The sequence below is a fragment of the Garra rufa genome, chromosome 19 (assembly GCF_049309525.1).
Source record: "Garra rufa chromosome 19, GarRuf1.0, whole genome shotgun sequence".
NCBI lineage: Eukaryota > Metazoa > Chordata > Actinopteri > Cypriniformes > Cyprinidae > Garra > Garra rufa.
Genome location: NC_133379.1, coordinates 26,227,689 through 26,255,038, shown reverse-complemented (window position 1 = coordinate 26,255,038; position 27,350 = coordinate 26,227,689). Strand labels below are relative to the sequence as shown.

Genomic DNA, 27,350 nt, shown 5'->3' with positions numbered 1-27,350 from the left:
TATTATTAACAACAACAGTAATAATATGGTTATTATCACTGCATATTTTATTTTCTATATAATTTTCATTAATAATAACAACAATAGTAATAATTTAACAATAAAGTAATAATAACATTGATATGTAATGAAAAATATAAATACATATATTGAATACAAATATATTATCAATTATTATTTTATTTATGAACAATAACAACAAGAATATTATCATTATTGCATGTTTTATATTTATTTTGTATATATCATTTGAATTAACTATCATATAATAATAATAATAATAATAATAACAAATGAATGAAATACTATTATTATTTGTAAAATTCAGAATATGAAAAAAATTATATTATTTCTTTAATAATAATAATAATAATAATAATAATAATTGAATTAGTATTATTACATGTAAAATTTGAAATATGGAAAACTATGAGAAAGTGTTTATTGAATTTCTTTATATAATAATTATTATTATTTATTCTTAGTATAATTAGCTATTCTTTTATAATTACTTTATTGCTTGGAAATCGGTAACATGGAAAATTATGGAAAAAGTGTTTGTATAATTTCTATATATAATACTAATAATAATAATAATAATAATAATAATAATAATAATAAAAATAATAATAAATTAATTAATATTTTTACATGTAAAATGTTGGAATATGAAAAAAAGAATTTATATAAAATAATAATAATAATAATACATATTTATTCTTAGTATAATTATTTATTCTTTTATAATTAGTTTTATTGCTTGGAAATTTGCAATATGAAAACTAAGGTATTTTTTATTATTTCTTCAATAATAAAAAAAAATATATTAATTATATTAATATTATTATATTAATATTAATTATATTAATTAGTATTATTACTTGTAAAATTTGAAATATGGAGAACTATGGGACATGTGTTTGTGTAATTTCTTTGTATAATAATAATACTTATTATTATTTATTCTTAGTATAATTATAATTTTATTATTAGTTTTGATATATAATTAGTTAATTAGGTATATGGAAAATATGGGAACAAGTTTTTTATATTTCTTCAATAAAAATAATAATACACATTTAAAATATTTAATATTATATTTATTAAAAATTTGGTTTCTATATATATTTCTATTATTACTATTTGCCATTTGTAACACCTCACAAAATTACAAAGTTTGTGTGTGTGTGTTTGGTTTAGTACAAGGGTAAGAACATATGTTTCTGTCTGTAGTAATGCTCAGTAACCTGAGGCAGTCATTGATAGAGTGATCCTGCACACACTGACACCAGTTCAAGTGTGACATTCAACCTCCACCTCCTGCTTAGGGAGGGCAAAGGTACTTCTGGTGTCATCCTGTCGATTAGCCGCCCGTGTCATTACTTGCCTCTACTTTTTGTGACCTCTGGATGACTGTGGACCACTCACCCTCTTCCCACAACTCCTTACAGTTTTTTAAAAATATCACTTTTATTTTTTATACATGCTAGAAGCTGAAAACCCATTTGCAATACTATGAAAAGATAAAGAATCAAAATATACTCTATTGAGTTTACCAATCTCGACTAGAGGAATACTGCTTTGTCCTAAAGGGCCTGGGAATATTTTGGTCTAGTCTCCTCCTACCTAAAGCCACCTGGGCCTCATTTCCTCACTTCCTCTTCTTACACTTCATATCTTTCACTGAGAGTTAAAACACCTGAAAAAAAAAGGCCTACTGACACCTGAGGCCAACCACAAGATTCATTTCTGAATGAAAAACCCCTGAGGGGCTTCATGAGAGTATGACATTTCAATTATTTACAACACTATTTCAAGAAACATTATCATTTCAGTCTTCATTACAACATTTGTTGGAAAAACGATGTTTTGTTTGTTCCACATATATGCTTTTTTTCATCTCAGTGTTAACATTTTCTTAAACATTGCACTGTCCTGAGGACCTTACACCCGCTAGAGCGATTCAGATAGATTGTGTTATCATTTATTTATCCCGCTTCGCTTTCCCTGAAACTAGAACTAATCTAACCAATGCATTATTTACCATTAGTGAACACTTACCTGATGCATTTTTCAACAATAGGCAGCTGGAGTCTTTGTCTTGGAGGTGCTGATCACTTAGTGCTATTGAATGAGCTTGGAGATTGTGGCAGGTCACAGGTTCAAATGCCCAGAGGTCAATGTCACGCACACCTATAAGCACAAAGACAATTAAGGGTCTTGAGCCGTCCTGTGTTTGCAGGAACTCTAACGGTCACTGACCTGGGTGTAAATGATACGCATTCTCAGATTCACATATATGTAAAATCAAATCACTACTTTGAAGCTGCTGCACATTCAGTAGCATAGCATGCAAAAGAACTACTTTTTGTTTGGGAAGCGGTTAGGAAATTAGGGCAAATTACTCTCACATTGAAGGCTGTCAGATGTGTTAAACGGTTGCCATTGTGGCGTCACGTGTAGCAGATGTGAATCTCACAAACTGCACTGCAGTGTTTAGAAGCAAGATGCCGTATTACCTTATTGGTAGTAAGCTTAGGGGCCTGAAGCCATTCCTGCATAGAAATGCAGCAACGGTATTGGAGTTTCCTCTTAAATATTGTGGTTGGCTTGTAAATTAATCATTAAGAAAATCTTGGATTAAATGAGAGCAAGATAAATGTGGGCTTTGAAAGTGGCCAGTATATTTACCCATATTTAGCTTTCAACATAGAAGTTAGGAACAAACAGTCCTTTGGAAGTTCGCTGCCTGAAACCGGCTCTTTTAGCTTGCACAGTGACACACCTGAGAGAGAGAGCCCAGGCAAAGGTCCTCGCTGCAAGAAAGGTAGAATTTCACCCCCTTTGAAGTAACAGAGAAGGATTCAGGCCCCTCATTAGCCAGATAGAATCTACACTCAGACATGTAAGTTAGCGATTCAAATCTATTGGGACAGATTGAATTCCGTTAAATAGTGCTGTTTTTTAGTTTTCTCAGGCTCTCTTGGCTATCTCTTATGAGGCAGCAAACAATGAGAAACACTGCAGGACATTCAGTGGCAGAGGCTGGCTGGGAAAAATCCTCTGGCTGTCTCATATTCGCTCCTTTCACAAATCCCTCCATAGAAAGGTTATCTCCGTGAATGGCAGTCTGTAGCCCCGGAGTCTCTGCTTTAAAATGATAATGATTATTTGAGAGGACAAGAAAAGGGAAACTTGGTCAGCAGATTTTTATTGACATTTTTTCCAAATCAAAATAATGTCTGTGCATCAAATAAGTAAAATATTAATGGGATAACCATAAAAATGCACTACAGCAGACAACATGCCAAACAGTCCTGTTTTATGGAAACACTTTCAGACTGTACCTGCAGTTGTTATTCTGCTTTGCTGTTACATGTGTATTATGTGTGTTTTCTCACTTTTATTTGAGTTAAATGTACATTTGTATGTCAAAATTATGGAAGCCCTTTTAAACCACTGAATGAAAAATAAACGTAATGAAAAAAAGGTACTTGCAACTTTTCATCTCACAATTCATTTTTTCTCGCCATGGCAAGTTTACATCTCACAATTCTGACTATTATTGTTAGTAAAAGTCAGAATTGTGAGACATAAACTCACAATTGCGAGTTATAACATCAGAATTGTGAGATATAAACTCACAATTGCAAGTTTATATTCTGAGAAAAAAATTTAATTGTAAGTTATCAAGTGAGAATTGCTAGTCAAACTTCTCACAATTCTGAGAAATAAAGTTGCAATTCTGAGAAATAATGTCAGAATTTTGAGATATAAACTCACAAATATAACTTTTTTCTCAGAATTGCGTGATATAAACTTACAATTGTAAGTTATAAAGTCAGAATTACGAGATATAAATTTACAAATTGCTTTTTTCTCAGATTTGTTTATAACTCAATTGCGTGTTACAAAGTAAGAATTGAGATATAAACTTGCAATTCTGAAAAAAACTTTTTTTCCCCTCAAAATGTTTTCCCCTTATAACTTTATATATCACAGTTCTGAAAAAAGTCAGAATTGCAAAAAGTCAGAATTGTGAGAAAAAGATCAAAATTGCAAGAATTGCAGATTTGTAAGATATAAACTCGCATTTGTGAGAAAAAAAATCTGAATTGCGAGTTTTTATCTTATTTAATCAAGTTTTTATGTACAATTAAGTACACTAACATAATAACAGTATGTTATTGGTAGCACCTTTTCCCACTGTAATTAATGCATTTCTACTGTATTATTCTTGAAATCTATTAACTTAGTGATAGTATAGGCCTATATAAAAATCCACAAAAATTTATTGTGAAGTGGTTATAGCACACTTAAGAAATGCACTTATAAACTTCTGTATATTTAGTGTACTACATCTGACTACACTTAAAATCAATTTAAGTCTTAGTGCTCATTAGTGCATTTATATTAAGTGTACTTAAGTACCACAGTTGGGAAAATTTACTTATATCTAGTACATTAATACTATATTTTTAATAAAATCAATTTAATTTTAACTTAAAAGGATTACTATATAAAAGTCTGCTAAGACTGAACAAATTTTTGAAGCATTCAAAGCACACTTTTGAGAAATACACTAATAAAACTGTACTTTACTTTACTTTGGTACTTTACTTTAACAGTATACTGTACCTTACTATTTCAATGCACTAAAAATCAATTTAAGTATTAGTGGTATTTAATACACTTTTTCAAGTGCACTGAAGTACTACTGAAGTAGAAATATACTTTTTATTAGTGTACTTATAGTGTATAACATTTTTATTAGTGTGTAACATGCATAATTTTATTTCGCACAAAAAAATTATGAATGTTCTACAGATGGCTTGTATTTAATCATTTTTTGCATTCAAGTATACTGATGTTCATAATATCTGAGAAAATACATAATTGTAAAAACAACATTTTGTAGTAAAACAAACATAAAGCATACTTGCAAATATTCTGATAATAAATATTCCCAGGAGATACATAATTGTAAAAAGTAAAAACAATTGGAGAGAATTTTTTTTACATATTTGGTGATTAGAAAATAGGAAATAATGCTGATAATAATTTAGAGAATTATAGGCAGGCATTCATATGCTTTAACGGGTTAATTAGCGAATATTAGAACTGGTCAAAGTGCTTTTATCATCCATCAGTTGTTCCAGGGTGGTCCAACATTCACTAGAAACCAGAAGAACACGGAGTTCCTCTTTGAAAATCAATTAAGTGTGTTGTAATAATCAGAGTTCCCAGAGATCCCATTCTCCTGATTGGTTCCTTGTCCCCAGTGCTGGCAGGAAATGTCTGACAGAGGAAGTGTGTGATAAGACCAAGGTGTTTGGAGGCAGATGTGAGATTAAGTGCTGAACCAACACTTCTGAGGACCCCGGGCACCGGGTTAGACCGGCCAGCACTAGGTAGATGGAGCTCATGAGGGTTATGGGGAAAAGACACCTTAGATTGAAAACAGCCATTCATCTTCAAACATGAGCTTTTGAGAGGATTAGTCTAGGGTTTCGGGTTTTCTCCTGTTGTTTAAGTTTGTCTCACTAGAGGGACCCAGTGCCAGTGAAGTTTTGTTTTAACCCCAGACTCAAGCACAGCATCCCACATCTTTGCCATTTCAATGCCAATATGCAGATAAAAAAATCCAAGAAATAGAACTTTGAACTCATTGCTATAGAAAATAACGACAATGATTTACCAAGCAATGCTTTTTGCTAAACAATATGACCTACTAAGTAAACCATAAATGAAATTGGCAAAAGTTTAAGTGTTTCCACATTGGAAATGTTTGTTGTTAAAACTTTCTACACTTCTTGACATTAACAGAAAGTCATATTGTTTTATGAATGAATGAAATGCCCTGGGCACAGTAACACATGTTTCTTTTCCCTCTTCTTTTGCAGCCCTTCCCCCCACCCGTAATGAGTAAACGTCTCCCCCGGTTAGTGTTCGACTTCCTCTTCTGCACAACTCCAACCGCTCTTTTGACCTAAGGTAAGCCTGTCATGAACGTGAAATGGTTATGCAACCTGACCTGAGAATTTCAATAAATAAACTTTTTCCCTTCAGGACACCCCCTCATAGAAATATCCAGAAAGCAGTCATGTAATTCCAGAAATGTGCTTCTCACACCTTGTTTAGTTAAAGCACTAACTGACTTGGCTCTCGGCTGCATTACAGGTTGGAATTTAGGACTGAAGATGTGCCCAAATATGATATGAATGATATTTACTTGGCACAAGTTGAATTTGGCTCAGTTTTTCCACCCTGGAAAAACAGAGAGGGATGTAGAACAAGCGGAGATACGGATTCTGTTGGACAATATGAAAAGGAAATTAAACAACACACAAACCAGACTCGAGATAAAGATTGTTTTCAGGGTGAGCTCTGTCCCACGACAGCACTGATGTCTCATTTTGTTATCGTAAATGCCCATGGAATGTAGTTTAATGGCTGAGATGCTGCTATAAACTTATTCTGAGTGTGTATTCAAGGTACAAACAGTTCAGGTACATCCGAGTCTTGTTGTTCCTACTGTAGGACAGAAGACTGATGAGGATGGCGGTAAATGAGGAGAAAAGCGGCAATCAGCTCCAGGTGTCTCTGATAAGACTCACATGCCATGGGGTGGGAGGGGGGGGTGTAGCGGTTAGCCGGAGGAGACCTGTACGGGCCGACGCATGGGGCTCCCAGCCCAGATGGGAGGGAACGGGGTGGGAGGGGCAGTGAGAGAGAGGGAGACACTGAGAGTGGGTGAGGCAATTGGGAGAAACAGAGTGAGACAGATAGGAGAGGGGCGAGGAAAAATGCCCCTCGTCGCCTCTCATTCTGACGTGCACACATGCAAGCAAAACATGCACGCGCACACGCGGATCTTCAAAGCTGACTGCTTTTTCATAGTCTATTAGCTAAAGAGATTACATCTGGGGCCCTGAACCAAATAAATAAGGTGAGAGGAGTGTCAGAGCTCAGTCTGCTCCACCTCAGGATCCTCTCAGCACTTCAGTGGTGAGCAGAAAGGAAAGCCACTCTTAATCAGAGGGACATTGAGAGAGAGCGAGAGAGCTGGACACAGCAGGGATTACACTTTTTTTTCCTACTGTGGATTCCTCTCGTTTCATCAGGAACAGATTCGCTGGCCTGTTGCATTCGGGTCGTTTTGTCATTCTTCTCCAGAACATTTTCTCCTTGCCTCTCGTCGTCCTTGTTTTCCCCCTGGTCCAAGAGGGGTTCTTCAGTGGATTGTACGTGGGAGAGCAGGAGGAGGTGAAGCAGTTCCCCACGGAGGTGTTTTGAGTTATGGATGTTGACACATTCCTTCTGGACACGAGAGGAACCGGATCCAGTCTGAGCAGCGCAAGCAGACGCCACCGCCACGGACGCTTCGCTGGGCTTCACCTCCTGGTATCGCCCTTTCTCCCGGCCAGCTCTTCAGCATGTACCTTTCTGTGAGGCTCTTCCCAGTCTTCCGAGCTCCAGGACAATGTGCAAATGGAAAGTGACTAAGGGTGCCTCAGCCTGGTTCCGCCTGTCCTGCCTTTCCCTGCCGCTGCTGCTCCTGCTCCTGTGTTCGGCTCTGCCTGTGGCCTGCCATGACACCCACAGGGCCGTACGTGCCCCGAGGGGCGCCAACTCCTCGTCGTCTGCCGTGGTGGGGCGGCATGTGCGCAGCTACAACCACCTCACGGGGGACGTGCGCAAGAGGAAACTCTTCTCCTACCAGAAGTTCTTTCTCAGGATCGATAAGAACGGAAAAGTCAACGGCACCAAAAGCAAGGACGATCCGTACAGTGAGTAACGCTCGTTTTCCTCCCCTTTTTCTTTTCACATGTGGGTCCCATAGAAGAAATGGCACTGCTTATTTCCTGCCTCCTTTGATTTCGCAGTCAAACATCCAGCAGATAATATAAACCTTACCTGATGCTGGTAGGCGCGAGCTGCTGTGCGTGGACTTGCGTTGCTGAGACGTAGTCCTCTCTAATGTTGGTCCTTAGGTTTCAAAGTGTAGATTTATTCGTAGCAGGTTTCCTGGAACCAATTTGAAATTACCAGGGGAGCCTTTTCTTTCTGTAAAATGCGCAAACTGTTGGAAGCTACTCCCGAACATCATGCAGTACATCAGTTATCTTTATTACTGCTGCCGTAGCTCCCTTGTCGCTGCTTACTTTCAATACTTTATTAATTGAAAGCACATGTCAGGTAGTTCTTTTATTCTCTTGAAAGTGTGATTACATTCATTCATAAATAATCTTTAAATAATCAGAAGAATTGCAATTTGCAGTTCGTGGCATGTTCAGACACCCGGCGAGGAGCTGGGAGCACCTGGCCACCACACTCCGAAATCTCCCTCTGCACTTTTTCGTTAGTAGGTTGCACACACATTGCCGCTAATAAAAAAGGCTTTGACATATGGGTCCCATGTGCGTGCTGCTTGGCTTTTTTAGACAAGGGTGTGCTGGAACTCCGCAAGACATGGCTGTGGGTATTTCAATTAGCCGAACTGCCTCTTAAATGTGTTGCACAGAAAGTCTCTTAATAAATCCAAGACCAGCCTCCAGCCTTGAAGAGTTTTGGAAAGCTTTCAACTACCATCAAAGAGTTTGTCCAGAAGGCTGGACACTGTTAGGTCGAGTGTTGTAGACGTTTACATAATTATATTTATTAATGCATGTTTGGGGGAGAATAAATACATCTATTAATTAATCTACCATGCTATGTTTTTTGTACTTATCCCTACGCCAGTGATATTTGTACTTGTTAAAAGCTTCCCACCACATGTGAAAATTGCACTTTCCTTGTTAGCTCCCACAATGACCCTTAGGCATGAAGCATACTGGTAATAATGTTCCGGCCAGATGCATTGAGTTTCAGTGGGGATTCACTTCTTGTTTCAGTGCTGATATATGTGGATATGGCCTGGAATGTCTGCGGGAGGCATAGCAAAGGGGAACCACTTGTTGGTGAATGGATCATTTCTCCAAAACAGATTGGACCTCTGCCATCCCTCCGCTTTCCCTGCACTCTTTTGCGGGCACTATAATTGAATTCGAAGGGCCTCCGGTGCCCACAAGGTAGCAGCAGTGCTCCCTGCGTCCCTCACTTTAAAACAGGCACCACGGTAAAATGTTAGTGTGCGGCGTTTACGACAGCCGTGTTTGCTTGATTTATTCTGTAATCAGAGACCATTGTTGTTGCCGCAAATGCCCGTAAAAAGGGAAGAAATGAGTGGCTTGCTATGTTTTGTATCATCATGCACTTGAAACATCAAAACATCCTCAAATGATTTTACTCCAGTTGGAGCCACTGGCATTTTAAAAGGAACCAGTCCCTTTGCGGTATAATATTTCTCTCGAGTTAACAAAAAGAATATTCCCATGAACAGCACGGCTTGTTATTGTATATAGACTGACGTCATGTTGACAATTATCTTTGTGTTTGAAAGCCCGGTGCTTGAATAGAGCTGAATTTTATCAACAGGCTGTGCCTGTCAAACTCAATTTTTAAAAATATAGTTTTACTTCCACGTTTAATGTTTATGAGGAGCACAGTTTGCATTATGCTGAAATTAATAGTCACAAAGTTTTTCCTGTTCTTCTACTTTAAAAAAAGCAAGTGACGTATTTTGTTTACCAAAGTTTTAATGAGACATTAATATAGCCTATTTACCAGCAACGCACATATAAAATGTCACATCTTGATGCAAAATGTACATTTACACCTCCATAAACACTCGCCGTAAATCAAAAGCCCGTATTTTATGAGAGTGCCAATATTTGTTTTGCATATTCGATGTGGAAAAATATTTGCAGAGAGCCTAAGTATGATAGATTGTTACATTTCCCAGATTCAAACTCCCCAGTCAGAGAGTCTCTTTGTCCATGTTTGAGTTCTCAAGTCCAGCCTTCTTTAGTTTTCAAGTCTACAAAAGAGCTGTCTATGTGCAGCTTGAAATCCTATCCCACCCATATTGTTTGATTTCCTTTCAGAATCCATCAGCTCAGTATCACTTTTGTCACATTGTGTCTCCCCCAAGACATTTTTGGAAACGGCACCCCGTGCTGGAACCCGGAGCTGTCCTCGGTGTATTGAGCGAGCCTAACAACAAGCTCACTGTGACGCAAAGGCTCTCACACGGACCGGCCCGATTTCAATCTTTCTTTTCCTGTTTTGATCAAGCGCAATTGTTTTGCGCTGATGAAAATGTCAATATCGACACGAGCGCAAAACCTCTAGTTCAGCGGTGTTGCCATGGCCAGAGGAAATTGTTAATGAGGATCATTAGTCTTTGACAGCTTTGATTGAGGGGATTTGTCCGATCAGAGTTCAACTACTGGTTGAATCGTAAGGTCTAAAGTGCAGGGGTCTTTCCAATCATCATGTCAGCTCTTGGGCAGCAGATCAAACAAGGGTCAGGCCAGTGGTCATTATACATCTCTCACTCCATTTGGGGTCAGTTTAATCTAATAGGGCTCAATTAAGAATACAGATTATTGCTGGTCTAATGAGGTGTTTCCAGGCCAAACCCTATTAGCTTTCGGTCACTCGAGGGCTGTTTCTCTTCATGAGAGAATATAAATTGCTCGGTTTATTTCAGGTGTTGAGTTTCTTTGTGTGCGTTAGGCTAGACCTTATCAAGCATATAACAAACAAACCCTTGCTGGATGAAGAGATTTGTTTGTTGAATGAATGTTAATGTTCATAACTTGTCTTTCCTCTTGCGCTCCATCAGCTTCTGTCGGTTTACCTTATGTAAAAGTTGTTTTGTCATTTTAATGAGAAAGAAAGATGAATAAACCTATTCTGTCAAGTGTTTCTCAGAAAACTAGCATGGAAGGACACGGCCTGCTGGGCAGCGTTGCGCTGCATTGTTGTTATGACTTTACTGGCCTGGTGTGACATTAAATCTTTCATCAGAAACAATAACAAGATAAATGCAAGCAACTCTCAGCATGTCTGCTGGGACAGAATGGAAAACAGTCAACTGGCTCTAGTTAGCAGGGCATGATTAAGACAAAAAAATCTATTGACACAATGATTAATTGAGCAGCCCTAGTGATAATTTTCATATGATATTTGATCACAGATTTATCATCTAAATGACTGCATGTTCATCATAACGTCAGTTTATTCAATAACCTCGTGCTTTACAGCTTAAATATAGCTGTACAATGACTCACTGGTGTGAATGAACATGTGCAATGTGTGAATTTAAATGACATGTTGCCAGCCCTGGCCACATGGATGGCACTCTTCAGAAGTGTGTGCGTGTGTGTGCTTCTTGTGGTTACAGTGCCCGTTTATAGCTCCCGTGGGAAATCCCAACCACACAAGTAATAAAAATGACTTATGAGGATTGAGCTGATTTGCAAAAGGTTAGTGTCAGTGTTTCATTCGCTTTGACCTTGACGTCCTCATAGACTTTCTCCTTTCTGATTCATAAATAACAGAGCTGTTTTTTACAAAACATTTTAAGGATCACTACAAGATAAACAGCCCTCAAAAATGCGACATGCTGATAGCTTTGACATGTTTACTTAAAAGCTGTCCATTGTTTCTGTTTGGGGTCAGTAAGATTTTAATACTTTTATTCGTCTTTTACCTAGACGTTTACAATGTTACAAGAGAACTCTATTTTGGATAAACAGTCTTCTTATTAACGTTCTATTTTTCAAAGTATCCTGGAAAAAATGGTTTCCTCAAAATATTGAGGAGCGCAAGAGTTTTCAAATTTGTTATTGAATAAATCAGTGTGTTAGAAAGATTTCTGAGGAATCATGTGACGCTGAAGACTGGAGTAATGGCTGCTAAAAATTCAGCTGTGCATCACAGGAATAAATTACATTTTAAAATGTTTTTGATTAAACAAATTCAGCTTTGGTGAGAAGATAAGAAACATCTTCCAGACACCAACTTTTAAATGGTTATGTTATATATTAGTTATACTGTACGTATTGTGAAAGCACTTCGTGCCTAAAGGAGTATGATTTCAAAAATTCATGCCATAATTTGTATTTCATAATGTGAACATGTAAACTGAGGTAAAGGTCCATGTTTTCAAAATGATGTGAAAGTACACTTGAGACTGTTAAACCCACAACACGTGTAAATTCTGTAGTAGCAGCTCGACATCTTCATCTAGTTAACACATCCATTTTTTCCCTGCTGAAAGTTCAACTTGGAGGAGTGGAAGACCAGATGTATGCCTAACCTCTGACCCCATTACCTAAAGCAGAGCACCATTTGTGCCATGGGATGTTCTGGGGAGAAACAGCACTGTCTCTTTTTATGCTGTGGTCTGTCTGATTGCCAACAGACGGTGACTAAAAGCACACTTGCCCACAAACCAATGACACAACAATTGTTTTTCAGGAAACTAAGCTCTGAGGTGACATTTCCTGATCATTGAGCAGTTTACGGAGTAAGATTGAGAAGTAACAAGTTTTAAGCCAGGGTACAGGGCGTTTAGTTTTAATAACTCTGATATCTAAGCCATTAAACAGGACAGATTGAGGAAATGACTTTGCAAGGTCTTTCAGTTTTCTATGAATCTGTTAAGTGTTTGATTTGCTAAAGTGACAAATGAGAGCATGGGGTTAGAGAGCTTTTCTCAAACACATCTTCTCACAAGCTCTAAGGGGAATTCCTAAGCGATGTGTGCTTAAACAGATGGCGGCGGTTGGCGCATCAAAGTACTGAAGAGAGATGAGGACCAGTGTGAGCAGAGATGCATCTGGCCTGTCAAAGAAGTGAGCTGGAAGTTTGAGTGGTCTTGCATTGGTTCCCATTAAGATGGGTGTCTGCTCTGACATTTAGGAGAAGGTTGGAATCTGTTCGCTGCCACAGAAGGTTTTCTGGGTCTTTGGTTATGTGTGTGTTTGTGGATGGTGCATGCATGGTTGCATGTGCTTGTGAGCGCTCAAAGTGATTCAGCGGTTTCATTGGCCGAGCAATGCAAACATTGAACAAATCTGTCTGTCATCAAAAATTAGCTGAGCACAAAATCTTCAGACCTCTGACAGTGTGCAGGATGGTTAACAAATGCCTGGGCAGTTAGTCAAACAAAAACGTGATACTTAACATGCTCTGATGGTCTGGAATAACATGAAATATGTGAAAAGGAGTTAAGGGAGGATAATTCATCCAAAAATGAAAATTCTGTCAGCGTTTACCCTCATGTTGTTCCAAAAACATTTTTTTCTGCTCTGAAACACTATCGGGGCGTTTCCTCCATGGCGGCAAGAGAGTCTCCTCAAAATACTGGATGAGAAACAAATTCATAGTACAAAAATAAAACAACGCCAATATTGCAAAGTAAATAACATCAGTCGTTTTTCTGAAACATTGTCCAACAGCGTCACCAACAGTTGCTCTTGCCTCCCCTGAGCCCATTGAGTTTAAACAGACCCCCTAAAGTGTGCAGTGAGTTTGGTGGAGGGTAATTGAAAAGGAAATGGTGGAAAGTCACATAAGAGAAGGCAATATGATTGGATATGACTGGTTATGTTTGGCTGTGATTGGTTAATGCGTAAATCCCGCTTCTTGTCTTCATGTGCGTTCTACGTTTGCGAATCAGTCTGAATGAACAATATAATAGTGTTAATGGGAAGATTAAATTAAAAAAGAAAGTAAACAACTCACACATTTAGATATAACCACTTTGTTATATGAAAATAAGACTTAAATTGGCATGAAAACATTATCTGTTGGAGTTTTTAGTGAGCAATCAGGTGAATTTTAAAGTAAATCTTAGTGTCTGTGAGCAATATTTACCAAGCTTTAAAGACTAATGATCTAAAAATTTCAAAAATAGCATTTCTCAAAAATTAGCATACCATTTCTCTCTTAAATGAATCTTAAACAACCCATTATATAGGGGCTCTAAGTATGGAGACTACCATGAAAAAGAGAAAGAAGAGTTGTACTCATTTTCTGACTTTCTCTTCTTTATGTGCTATTTCAATGAGTCACATTTTAGCAGATTTATAGCGGGAGAACAGCACTACTGTTTTCAGTACTGTCCGAGGACGCATTACGTAACATGAAATAGAGTTGGTTCTTGTGTTTTAAGCTTAGACTAAGACATGCACATTTGAACCATATGCCCCTGAGAACCGTAATGTTATCATGTATTCAAATACACATCATCCGTAGGGCCTTAAATCATGTGTTCCTTTTAAACACTTCACAATCCAATGTTTTTCTTTAGGCTGAGACACACGCTACAAGACTGAAGACTGCATGCGCGCACTTAAAGAGTTACTGTTTCTTGTGTGCACTGTTGCAAACTTTGTTACAATTATAAACCAAAACACAACATTTGACTTCACTCTTGTAGTGTGTGCTTGACTTAACAGGCAGGTCATTATGTTTTGGCAAAGAATCTTGGGCCCTAAAGACAGATATTTAGAGGCAGATGTGCAATGGAGTTACTATGAGATCTTAGAAGATAAAATAGTGGATGTGAAGGTGAACGGATTACGTAACTCTCTACCAGTGAGTTTGCATTGTGCTCTATTAGAAAGTTTCAGTAGGAAAATCAGCAATGAAAGACCGTTTACGAGGTGCTGAAAAAATGAACAAAATTGTTTAAGAAAAATCATCATTCGTCACAAAGCTTTTAACACAGCTCTGAAAAAGTATAGCTGTTATTCTGAGCCTGTCTACAGAGTCCACATATGCTTTCTGTAAACCGTCTTGTGCACTTCTGAAAGGCTGATTTAATAACGAAATCTCTTTGGATTTTGTTTTTAACATGACAGACATGATCAAGAACATCAGTTTATCATCAACTGATTTGTTCTGTAGCTATTAGCATGAAAAACATTGCATTTTTTCCATATGATCCAGCGAACAATGAGTAGAGGTGATAAAATCTTCAAAAGGGCTGCATGCAAACACTTTCACAGTCCTTCTAGTCTGAGTTCATCCAAAAGTATTTTCATACTGCGTATTTTTGTCTTGTTTTTCCGTAATATCCAAACATCAGACAATACAAGACTTGTATCGAAATGAAGGTATTTTATGCTTAAAGGACTACAGTAGTCAACATTTGAAGAAAAACAATAAAGTTAATCAAAGCTGTCCTAAAACAAGAATAGGTATTGTTTTGGTTTTAGGACAACTTTGATGAAAGGTTTTGATCCACTTCAATGTTGACTACTGTACAGTAGTTCACACAAAAATGAAAATTCTGTCATTAAGTACTCACCCTAATGTCGCTCCAAACCCGTAAGACCTTTGTTCATCTTTGGAACACAAATTAAGACATTTTTGATGTCCAGGTAGAGAAGAAAAAGTTGAATAAAGTTATTTTTGCGCACAAAAAGTAGTCTCTTAGCTTCATAAAATTACAGTTGAACCACTGATGTCACATGGACTATCAATGTTTCTAGACCTTGAATGTGGAAGGACTCTTGGTGTCTGTGGAGGGTTGTTGGATTTCATTGAAAATATCTTAATTTGTGTTCTGAAGATGAACAAAGATTTAATGGTTTTGGAGCAACATGAGAGTAAGCAATCCATCACAGAATTTTCATTTTTGGATGAACTATTCCTTTAAAACAGGAATCTCTGCAAATGGGCTAAGAAAAATAAACTTGTTTTCCCTTTGAATTAAGTTTGTTTTTCCGACCCCACTGGCTTAAATATAAACTCAGTTAATTTTGTCAATTTTTCATAAAAACAACACTTAATACCCTAAAGTCATTTTGCCTGTCAAGTAAAAGTATCCCGATTTAAGAATGTTTAGATATTTGTGCTGGAAAGAAAAGTGTATTTCAGCAGAACCAGGAGAGCGGGATAATGAGACGGGCCCCCCAGACCCGTCCACTTATCTCCCTGAGCCCAGGAGCCAGGGGCCCGCAGAGTCCAGATCAAAGGTCCAAGTCACTGTCATCAGAAGCCAACGACGGGTCAGCTGCAAAGATGCCTTTTAATGGGGACCCTTTTCCCTTTATGGTCCCATAGGCGGGGGGCTAATTGAAAAGACGTGGTGTCAGAGGCGTGGCGGTCCGAGGTTCCCAGGACAATTATGCACCCTGGTGTAATATATGACTTGACTTACTCGGTCTTTGCAGCGCTGTGGAGAGCTGACAAGTAGTTGAGGGTTCCCGAGTGCAAGTCAGATTATTATTTTGACGTCTGGAAATGATCCAATCTGAACGCAGCTAGATAAAAATTGTTGTTTTCAAACGTGTTTGAAGTGGATGGGGGTCTCTTTCACTCTCTCGCAGGCTTTGGTTGTGATGCAGGTTGCACGAGGCTACAAATACGAGGCTGCAGGGTTTTTTTTGTAATTACCACAAGATGCGATAACCTGAGTTCTGTCACCCTGCCAAGAAAACATTGAACACTGTTAAGAGGGAAGGGGGGCGGCCACCTACAGAGCCTGGGGCAAGAGCCAAGTCTATTGAGGGAAGATCACGCTAGGCTACGGGTGGGACTCTCTGGACCACCGTTGGGCCATGGGCAGTGTAATGTCACAGACACATGGCCGCTCACAGGCAAGGAATGAGTAAGGTGGGGCCGGGCTTGTTAAAACGCCGAGGCTTTTAAGTCTTTGTAATCCGAGCCCGAATGGGGAGTAAAACAAGAATACTTGGAGGATTAGGTTGCACCACAAAAAAAGAAAAAGAAAATTCTCTTGCTTTTTTTTGAGAGAATGCCTCGGCTAGTGCTTTGAATAATGCAGGCAGTGAAATCGTGTTTGTCAGAATACTGGAGCGCCATGATATAGATGTAACAAAACATTGGGTCTGCCAGGAAAACTGTTTAAAAGTAATCACGCTCTTATGAGTCAAGACTTTGCTGTCTGTAGAGCAGCGGCTCTCAAACTTTGCTCCTTGAGAGATTCCAAGTGGCCAGCTAGTCTTTCTGGCTGATGATAAATAAAAAAATAATAATACATTAAAAAATGTAAAAATAATAATAGAATTGGCTGATATAAAATAATAAATAAAGAATACAAATACAGTAAATTAAATAGCTTTTAACTACTCTAGTAAAATGTAATAGATTTAAAATTATTATTATTTTAATACCAAGTATAGTCCAAGTAATTATTTGGAGTACTACTTGTGCACAATGCACATTTCTTATTATTAAGCATAAAATGTCACTATTGTTGAGAATTCTGGGCTCTTTCAAATAAATTCGGTCTTTAAATGCAAAATATTTAAAGTGTACTAGAATATACCTCCAAGAGTTCCACTTTAGCACAATTAAATATACTTCAGTATATCTTTTGTTGGACTTCTGCACAATTAAAGTGCATTAAGTATAAAATTTGTTGTTCCAATTTTAAATATACCAGTTTAATATACTAAACGTACAATTGCAGGTTATTTTTTATTAAGTACATCATTTGTACATGTATTTGTAGTATACTTGCATGAAATAAATGTATTTTAAATACATTTTAGTATATTTATTTTTTGCTAGGGTATGTACATTATCTTATTAGCAGAAGCCCTTTATTACAAATTGATATTTTTAAAGGATTTTTAAAATATAATTTTTTAAAATAAAGTTTATAATAAAAAATACAACTAAATCCAAACAAAATATAAATAATAGATATTTTAAAAAGTTGAAATCCAATAAAATATAATTATTAGATTAAAAGCTTTGGTGAAAGTTAGAAATGTTGCTTTGGCAAATTACAAAAATAAATTAAGCATTATTTAAATCTTAAAAATCATGAAAAATATTTTGTTTTGTTGTGGCTTCTGATTTTGATAATTACTATTATTCAGTAAGTGCCAAGTTCTGTCATTAAACTCTAGATGGCGCAGGCTGATGGGTCATTAATGCAAACTGATGATATTCACAACATTAAACTACTTGGTGCAAGTTGATTGGTTCATATTGCATATGCAGCCAACGAGCTTGCTGCTTTACATTTAAATGCTTTTTACATTTGGCAGGTTAGCATTCACTAGAGCATTTCACAGCGCACTTTCAGAGTTCCTCTGAAACCTTCCACCTCCCCAGCTCCACCTGTCTAGATGCTGCCTTCATGTGATATGGGAAAGATGATGCTTTCCACTTGTGAAGTGGAAATTACCAGTGTGTCGTGTTCAGGTGCTTTTGTTGTCGTAGTGAAGAGAAACATGGCGGACTCGGAATTTGTCCTCACATGCTACTTTGGTAAAACAGACCAAATAAAATAACATGAGAAAATTGCCTCCTTCAGAACACTGTACCGCACAGCACCCTACTGGAGGCGAGCCACGACAAGCTAGTATCTTCTCTTAACGGTATTTTTAAAGACAACACTACTTTTAAATAGCAACGTTATTAAAATCCTTTATGCCCCAGCATTATGGGGGCTACAAACTAACCAACTAAACAGCAGAGAACTTTTAACATAGGGCTGGGCGATAAAACGATAACGATATATATCGCGATAGACAAGAGATCGATATCAATAAAAAATGTGTTCGATAAAACGTTCGATATTTTGTATTCTTCGTCGGCCCGCCCAGCCCCCCTTTAACGTTCAGTTCATAGCGCCAGATCACAATAGAAGTTAAGGTTATCTTTCCTACAGAACGGGTCCATGTTGTTGTATTAAACAAACTAAATAGCCTTATGTTATTTATCTTATTTACACGACGGCATTTGATTTCTGTCTCTACATGATCGCGCGTTTACAATGTCTACTCACAGACGGATCGCGGACTCCATTCATAAAAACGGACTTTACTATAGGGCGGAATGCCGCGGAATTCGTCGATTTTTGGACCAATATATCAAAAGTTGGTCTGTTAATTAATTCAGATCGCGATATGGACTAGTGTCTGTGAAAACTGAAATGCAAAAAGACTGTTTCAATAAGAATCCTGCATGTTCCGTTTGCCTCTGTGTATGAATGGAGGAGACGCGTTTTATTTTCACTACACGCATACTGCACACGTGACGCTCCCGCTAATTTTTGGCCTTTGCATCTCACATGAACAGACAAACTCCAATAAATACATCTCCAAAGCTGCTGTGAGTGTCACTTTTTGTCAATTTTACCGTTTCATTAGTGAAACTAGCATCATTCATACTGTATTACACACTGAAACTTCACGGCAACCTGTCAAAATAAAAGTACGGTTTAACATGTAACAGAACAATATTAGTCTTGTATTACTGTACAGTATAATGTAGGTGTTTATATGTTCACATTTAAATAATTTACATAAAACAATATATATGATAAAAAATAAATACTATTATTATTAAACCTTTTTTTAACTGAATATAATTTTTCTTCTATGTATTAATTTTAACAGTAAAGCTCCGTTTATTTTTATTTTGAAAAATAAATCTGTGATTTTGCTTTCATTTGATTATCAGAAAAATTAAAACAAGAATTTCTGAAAAAAAAAAAAAAAAAAAAAAAGATTGTAAGGCCCTATTGTTCAAAATGTTGAAAGTTTTGGACTTATTTTTTCACTTAAATAAATATTTTTGTTATTACACAAAGTATAGGCTAAAGTACCGGGAAAGAAGTAATGTTGGCTACTGGCAACCAGCAATCTGTGCAGAAAAAATATAATCAGCCAAGTACTTTGCAACAACCTCTGACCTATGGTCAAGCCGTACTTCTGGGCCATACATTAGCTTGACCATTCACTTCATCGACAATGAATGGGGTTTGATTAAGAGATAATTAAGTGTATATTGTGACTTTAGACTTATGTTTACATTTTAATTATTTGAGTTTTCCATGGTTGTTGACATTTCTGTCTTAATAACTGAGGGGATTATGATCAGAGGCAGGTTAAGTTTAAAATAAAAATGCTTGAGTGTAATATATTTTTCTCCTGGTCCTTATTTTAAATGGGTCATAAAAATATCAATAATTATCGATATCGACCGATATGAAACACTGATATCGTGATATAGTTTTCAGCCATATCGCCCAGCCCTATTTTAACATCATGCAATGCTTATCATTCAGTATAGTTTCGTTGCTGTCCGCCATGTTGAAAGGTCAAAGTTTATCCCATCTCGGCAGATCGGGTATCATAAAAAATTTCGAGCTTTCCAGTGGAAATTACAACGTGAGTGGGTGTTCATGTGCAATTTCGATGTCGGATTTTGGTATTTACCATAATTACGATAGCACATGAAGGCAGCATAAATACTCACAGCAGCGTATTGGCGTAAGTATTGGCAATAGCAATATTCGATAACCAACAGCAGCCGCAATTCAGCAGTGTAGCAGATCTATTCAAAATACATTAGCATTGTCATATCCATCATCACCTTATCATCTATATAAAATCTTCTGATAGTTATGATAGAACTGAGATATTAGTTATAGGATTTTTTTTAAACTAAAGAGAACTGCAAGTAATTTCTCTCAGACTTGGGGTGTTTTGGTGGTCTGCAGTTAATGTTAAAGTGGTCTGCACCACCTGATAAAGTTTGAGAACCACTACTGTAGAGGTTTGTTAAGGTTTAACTCTTACATGACTGCATATACGCACTTTAATGAGCCAAATAAAACCGTAACAGACTTGTTGCACGCACAGCTGTTGTTCTTGGTACTAATGTCTTAAAAATGTTGATTAGATAATATGTGCTTGAGAGCTTACTGCGCTTCAGACGCTGGCCTTAAAAAGTTTCTCTGTTCCTTTAGGTCAAATCTCACATTAAATAACTGGTATTTGGCAGAAATCTGAAATGAAAGAGAGGCAGATCTTAAATGTTTATGGTGTGGAAGAAGAAAGCATGCAGCGAGACCTGTTGCTTAGATGCCTCAGAGATGTTTTGGTTTTGTAAATCCAGCCTTTGTTGCGGACCTGCATTTCAGCTTCAATGCAGACTAGAGAAACACTCCTGGAACTTGTGAGGGAGTCGAAAAAAAAAAGAAATCAGCGTGTTTTGGTTTGATGGACCACATCAAATAGCTGAAAGCAAACAGGTGCTTTCAGCCAGACGATCAGGCTTTATTTTGACATTGCAGGCTTTAAAGAGCAGCCACCAAATTTACTGTAGACATGACATGATGTTTGCACACATGACATGATATCACTCACACAGGGATGAGTGTGCCTGCATGAGAGGTGTTTCGGGATTTCTGGTCAAAATTTATACGCGCTTGTGTCATTTTGGGCAGCCGTCCCGTTGCTTTTGTCCACTCTATTGCTCTTTGATCATGGATTATTCCCCCTTAATCCTACCAACTCTGTGATCCCATCTCTGAGCCCCCTCCTTTTATTCTGTCGCTCTTGTTCATGAACCTGAGGCGAGGGAGGAGAGAGGATACGAGACTAGGTCTCCTTACATCTCCACTTGGTGATTGCAACCTGAGCCCATGTGGAGGAACTGCCTTCAGATCCACTTAATCCTCCTGTTGTAGCAGCGCATGTGCCCCTGATCCACAGGTGTGGATTCAATTCCTCTGCGTCACAAAACTCTGATGTCAATGTTAGGCATTTGCAAACCATCCGAGACACAGAGGGTTTTACATAGTTCTTAAAGCAGATATGCAGTAAGTTTACTTTTTGCTGGAGTAGGCCATCTGACTGACATTTAAAGCGAACAGTCACAGGATTTTTTGGTAACACTTTTTTTAATGTGTCCTTGTTACACGTTAAATGTACTTGCTATTATAATAACAATTAATTAGGCATAATTACATGTAACCCTAAGCCAAACCCTAACCCTAACCTTAACCAAAACCTTCAGTAGAACAGGTATATTTGTAGCAATAGCCAAAATACATATATGTATGGGTCAAAATGATTGATTTTTCTTGTATGCCAAAAATCATTAGGATAATAAGATCATGTTCCATGAAGATATTTTGCACATTTCCTACCATAGATATATCAAAACTTAATTTTTGATTAGTAATATGCATTGCTAAGAACTTCATTTGGACTTTTGAACTTTAACTGCATTTTTCTCTGTATTTTGATTTTCAGATTCCAGATGTTCAAATAGTTGAATCTCGGCCAAATATTGCCCTATCCTAACAAACCATACATCAATTAAAAAAAAAAAAGGACAATTATGACTGGTATTGTCGTCCAGGGTCACAAATGTGTAATTACACTGTAACAAGGACACCTTAAAATAATTTAGGCCAGTGTTGTTGTTGTTAACTAAAACTTTAAATGGAAACTATTACAAATGTTTTTGGTTTACTGAAATAAAGCTGAATAAAAATGTAAATATTATATCAAAACTAAAATGTACTAAAATGTCTGAAATGAAAACAAATAAATATAAAAATAATAAAATAAAAATTGTAAGCACTTATCAAAAATGACTAAAAACTGAAACTAAAATGAAAAGTAAAAATTAAATTTAATGTTAATAATTACTATAGATACAGGTATGTATAATGTATATGTATTACTATATAAATAACACTAAAATGACAGTGGTTTAGGCTGTTTGCAATAGATTATACCACACTGATAGAATAGCCTAAAATAAAGCAATTTAAATAAATATCTAAAATTTGCTTGAATAAAGTAAATTATTTTACAGTTTATTAATTTGTCTCCAAAAACGGAAAAGTAAAATGTATATATATTCTGTGTTTTTTTATTTTCTGACCATCCAAAAGTAACAAGTGTAAAGTAACAAGTAAAATATGTCCTTGGATTTTAAGTTTAAAACTTTCAAATAAGGTTTAATTAGTTAACTACTTTAACTTGAGCTAAAAATGAAAAATACTTCTACAACATTTATTGTTTTTAGTTGAGATTCATTTCAACATTTACAAATGCATGAAAAGAGCAAAATTTGTGTTTGTTAACATTAGTTAATGCACTGGGAACCAACATGAACATACAGTGAATGACTATTTTTATTAACTAATGTTAACAAAGATTAACAAATACTGTACGATTAAAAAATGTACGGTTCATTGTTTGTTCATGTTAGTTAATACATGAACTAATGTTAACAAATGACACCTTATTGTGAAGTGTTACCAAAGGTCTTACATTATCAAGTCAACATTCATGATATAAACCACTTGACCAGTAAGACTTCCTACTGTCGGTCAACCAACCAGCATGATTGTGTTGGATAACCTGCTTGACCAGCACTAATTACCCTAAATGTAAATTATGGAGTCTTTTCAGTCTTCGGTAGGCCGCTCGCTTGCCTTTTGAGGATTGGTTTTAAGGTTTTGATGTCTTGTTGAATAGTTGCAGATAAAAGCACTGAGTTCATTTAAGCAGTGAGGTAAACTGAACTGCTCGTGTTCGTCAAAGGCCAGAAGCTGCAGGCAAAAGCTCTTTTAACCCCATACACAAACAACATGGGATCATATAGCCCTGTTTGCTACTAGGACATGCTTCGGTCTGGGACTAATCCCATCTAAAGCGTGATGGCTTTATGGGTTTACATAATTGCCTTTTAAAAGGCAAAACAGTAATGGTTACCACAACTTGAATCACTAATGGCTACAAACCTCTGCCAGTATGCCTTTCAGCACTGAGATCTCTAACAAGGACAACAAAATATGACTTTTCATGTCATAAATGAGCACTTTTGAAGATAAGTACTACTCCTGCATGAGATGGAGCATTTCTGACTCTAGCGTTAGGGTTATGATTGGGGGTAAAGTTTGAGAAGATGGCTTTACCTATTTACATGTTGATATTTGTTAGCTGTTCTATCATTTTAGGCTCTGTGTCATTATGCAATTACATGTTTCATATGACATAATGTAAAATAAGCATTTACATAATTCCAAAAACTGCTTTAATGTGGACGTTGTGTAAATGACATGTTTACCTTTGTCTTGTAGGTACACTCGAAATCAAGTCTGTGGATGTGGGCATCGTTGCCATCAAGGGGATTCAAAGCAATTACTACCTTGCAATTAACAAGAAAGGGGTGGTCTACGGGGCGGTGAGCATCATTTTCTCTTCATTTCTCTTTTAATTATAGTTAATGACTGGACTCCACAACAAATAATGATAACGTTTCGTGTTCGCCATCCAAACCGAAGACGTCCTTCTTATCGGGAATTGTTAAACAACATTCAGCATTTCTAAACTATTTATAGAAATTCAGCTCTTTACAAGCTTCCAGAAAGATCCGTCAGCCCTCGGGTCTCTCTCGGAGGCTTTGATGTCACAGAGCCTGCTCTATTTCTCATGTCTCGGGGCACTTAAAAAGCCCGGGGTTGTTTTAAAGGACAGTTCCACTCCATTGCCTGTAAATAATCCCCCAGCAAAAGTCGGCTTGAGCAAAAGAGTTCTGTCATCTTTGGAAAAAGTAAGCCGAGAAGGCCCTCTTCCTTACACTGTAGTCTCCCCTCCAATACTGCTCCATGCATGCGTTCTCCTCCATTCACAATCCAGCCATACAATCCTTTGCTCCCTCTTTGTTCCGAGTTCTCTCCAGCCCCGTCGGCTTTCATTCATCCACTCTCATGAATGGCAAATGTTACTTGAAACAGGCAAAAATAGCGCAGTGCTTTTCCCAAAAGTGAAATCAACAGAGTGGAAGGGGAAAGTCCTAAAATGCAGTCGCCTATGCCTCGGGTCTGTTGTCCTCACTGCGGAAATATCAATATAGTGACGTATGCTACCAATTATTTTATTAAAAATAAATAAATAAATCAGAAAATTCCGAAAAAATATTTTTTTGTGATTTCTAAGTATAGAATCTCTGAAATTCGCGTATAAAATTTTTGCGTGTAAAAAAATACATACAACGTCACGTTGTCACGTTTACACACTGCCTCCGAAACTTTTGTCTGTCATAAAAAAAAAATAGGATCAGGTTCAATTTTCTGCATTTTGAGAGGTGTTTTGACAATTCTGTGGATGACAAATTTTCACAAATATGAAAAAATGCATACAAAATTAAACATTTGATATTGTACAAATTGATTATTTAATGTGTCAATATTATATTGATAATATTTATAACAATATTTTGTATTTAAAATAATATGCAATATTATATAATATCAATTTTATGCATTTTTTAAGTAGTGGCAGCAATATTGATATGTTGTTAAAATGCATGAAGGTGAAGATAGTGGTGGACACAGTTTATCATATAATACGTTCATTCCATTCCACAATAAATACAAAGTTTTTTAGTGCTGACATTAGTGCTGTCAAACGATTAATCCCGATTAATCACATCCAAAATAAACGTTTTTGTTTGTGTACTGTATATTTATTATGTATATATAAATACACACACATACAGTGTAAATTTAGAAAATATTTACATTTACATTAATTTAATTTATTTTTATATATAGAAATATTAAATACTTAAACATATTTTTTCCTTAAATATATACATATGTGTGTCTATTCATATATACATAATAAATATACACAATGCACACATATTATGTAAACAAAAACTTTTTGATGCAATGCAAAAAAAAATTGATGCAATTAATCGTGTGACAGCACTTATTTATATGTAAGGATTGATCTTTTTAATGGGTCAATATTTAATGTAATATTATATTATAACAATACTTGGCACATATATTAATACAACATTACATTTAGGGCTATCAAATTGATTAATCGCAATTAATAGCATTCAAAATAAAAGTTTATTTTCATGATATGTGACCTTGGACCACAGTCTTAAGTAGCACAGGTATGTTTGTAGCAATAGCCAAAAATACATTGTATGGGTCAAAATGACCGATTTTTCTTTTATACCAAAAATCATTAGGATGTTAAGTAAAGATCATGTTCCATCAATATATTTTGTTAATTTCCTACTGTAAATATATCAAGACTTTTTAATTTTTTGCACCCTCAGAGTTGTATCTCAGCCAAATATTATTCTATCCTAACAAACCATACACCACTGGAAAGCTTATATATTCAGGTTTCAGATTATTTGTATATCTCAGTTTTAAAATAATTACCCTTATGACCGGTTTTGTGGTCCAGGGTCACATATATGTGTGTGTACTTTGTATATTTATATGTATATATATAAACACACACACACACACACACACACACCTAAATGTATATATTAAGGAAATATATGAAATATAGATTTATATTTATTAGGAGTCGACCGATATGTGTTTTTCAGGGACAATGCCGATACCGATTATTACAGATCAAGTAGACTGATAACCAGTATTTAGAACCGATATATATGTCTGGTGTAAAAATGAAAAAGAATGTCAAAATTAAGAATAGCAAAGATGATATCTAGAAGTGACTGACTTATGTCTTCTTCTTTCAGAAAGATTTTGGTGTTGACTGCAAGCTGATAGAGCGGATAGAGGAGAACAGATACAACACCTACGCCTCGGCAGAGTGGAGGAACAGGAAGAAGCCCATGTTCGTGGGCTTGATGGCCAACGGGAAGCCGATGAGAGCCAAAAAGACCCGAAGAAAAAACACAGCCACACACTTTCTCCCCATTCCTATCGTGTAGCTACAACCCCACCAAAAGGGAACATTTAACTGCACTGAGGAAAGACTTGGAATTTTTTTTCGAGAGCTTGGAGAAGGCACAACGTAAAGGAACTAAGAGAACTCCTTTTCACTGAGTCCGATTGTTGTCACATATTTGTTTTTAAGTTATTGGCACCAGGGAAATTATGGGACATTTTTGTATGCCAAACCCTTTTCTAGCAAAGGAAAGGTTGGACCAAACCCGACGGAGAGGAATCGGACATTGCAACCTCCCAGAATGAACTGAGGAGACCTTTCACAGAGTGTATTGCTTGTGTGTATTTGTGTGTGTGACCTTTGGATGCAGTTATTTATGCTGTACTAACTCATACGAAACACTCCAACAGACTCTCAAACTCTGTGACTCAGTGGACTGAAAGTTATGCAAACACTTACTGGAAGCACTTGCTCAAGGTGCAAGACTGAGAGGCCGAGACGGAGACCCTGCATCCTACCATCCGAATTTAGTCAAGCTAGCACCATAGCGTTAAGAACTCTAACATTATTAACATGCAAAAGCCACTGTATTTGATATCTCCATTCTTTACCTGACTGCTTTGGAATAAATTATTTATTTTATGTAATATTTAAAGAAAAACAAAGGCAAAAAAACACGGAATGGACATTTTTTATCATTTATGCTCCTCTTTTAAAAAGCTATTCTATCGGTTACACATGAATAAATAAATATATTTCTCCTTACCCAGCAGAAGTCGCGTCCATGATGCTGAGAAAAGCTCTTTTTCTTCTTTTAATCACTTCTCAGAGGTTAAATGCATCTGTAAAACGAACACACTGCAAAGTTAATACATTTTTTGTACATTTAAAAACTATTCGCTTTAGTGATTTTCTCAGGCACTGTTTACACTATAAAAATTACATAATTGAAACCACACATCACTGTTTCATAAAACAAATCCCAGT

General features: G+C 36.5%; 1 protein-coding gene across 1 annotated transcript; it reads left to right on the top strand.

Moving 5' to 3' along the window:
* Window positions 1-6,799: 6,799 nt before the first annotated feature.
* Window positions 6,800-27,087, top strand: fgf10a (fibroblast growth factor 10a). Its single transcript, XM_073824831.1, has 3 exons — window positions 6,800-7,790; window positions 23,771-23,874; window positions 26,212-27,087. Exons 1-3 carry the CDS (start codon window positions 7,484-7,486, stop codon window positions 26,404-26,406), a joined length of 606 nt encoding a protein of 201 aa, XP_073680932.1. The 5' UTR covers window positions 6,800-7,483; the 3' UTR covers window positions 26,407-27,087.
* Window positions 27,088-27,350: the final 263 nt, after the last annotated feature.

What these genes read in the sequence shown, in the direction of transcription:
- fgf10a (XM_073824831.1), top strand. Translation starts at nt 7,484, where the DNA reads ATGTGCAAATGGAAAGTGACTAAGGGTGCCTCAGCCTGGTTCCGCCTG. An exon ending in AAGCAAGGACGATCCGTACA is followed by an intron (nt 7,791 to 23,770) that starts GTGAGTAACGCT and finishes TTTGTCTTGTAG; the next exon opens with GTACACTCGAAATCAAGTCT. An exon ending in AAGGGGTGGTCTACGGGGCG is followed by an intron (nt 23,875 to 26,211) that starts GTGAGCATCATT and finishes TTCTTCTTTCAG; the next exon opens with AAAGATTTTGGTGTTGACTG.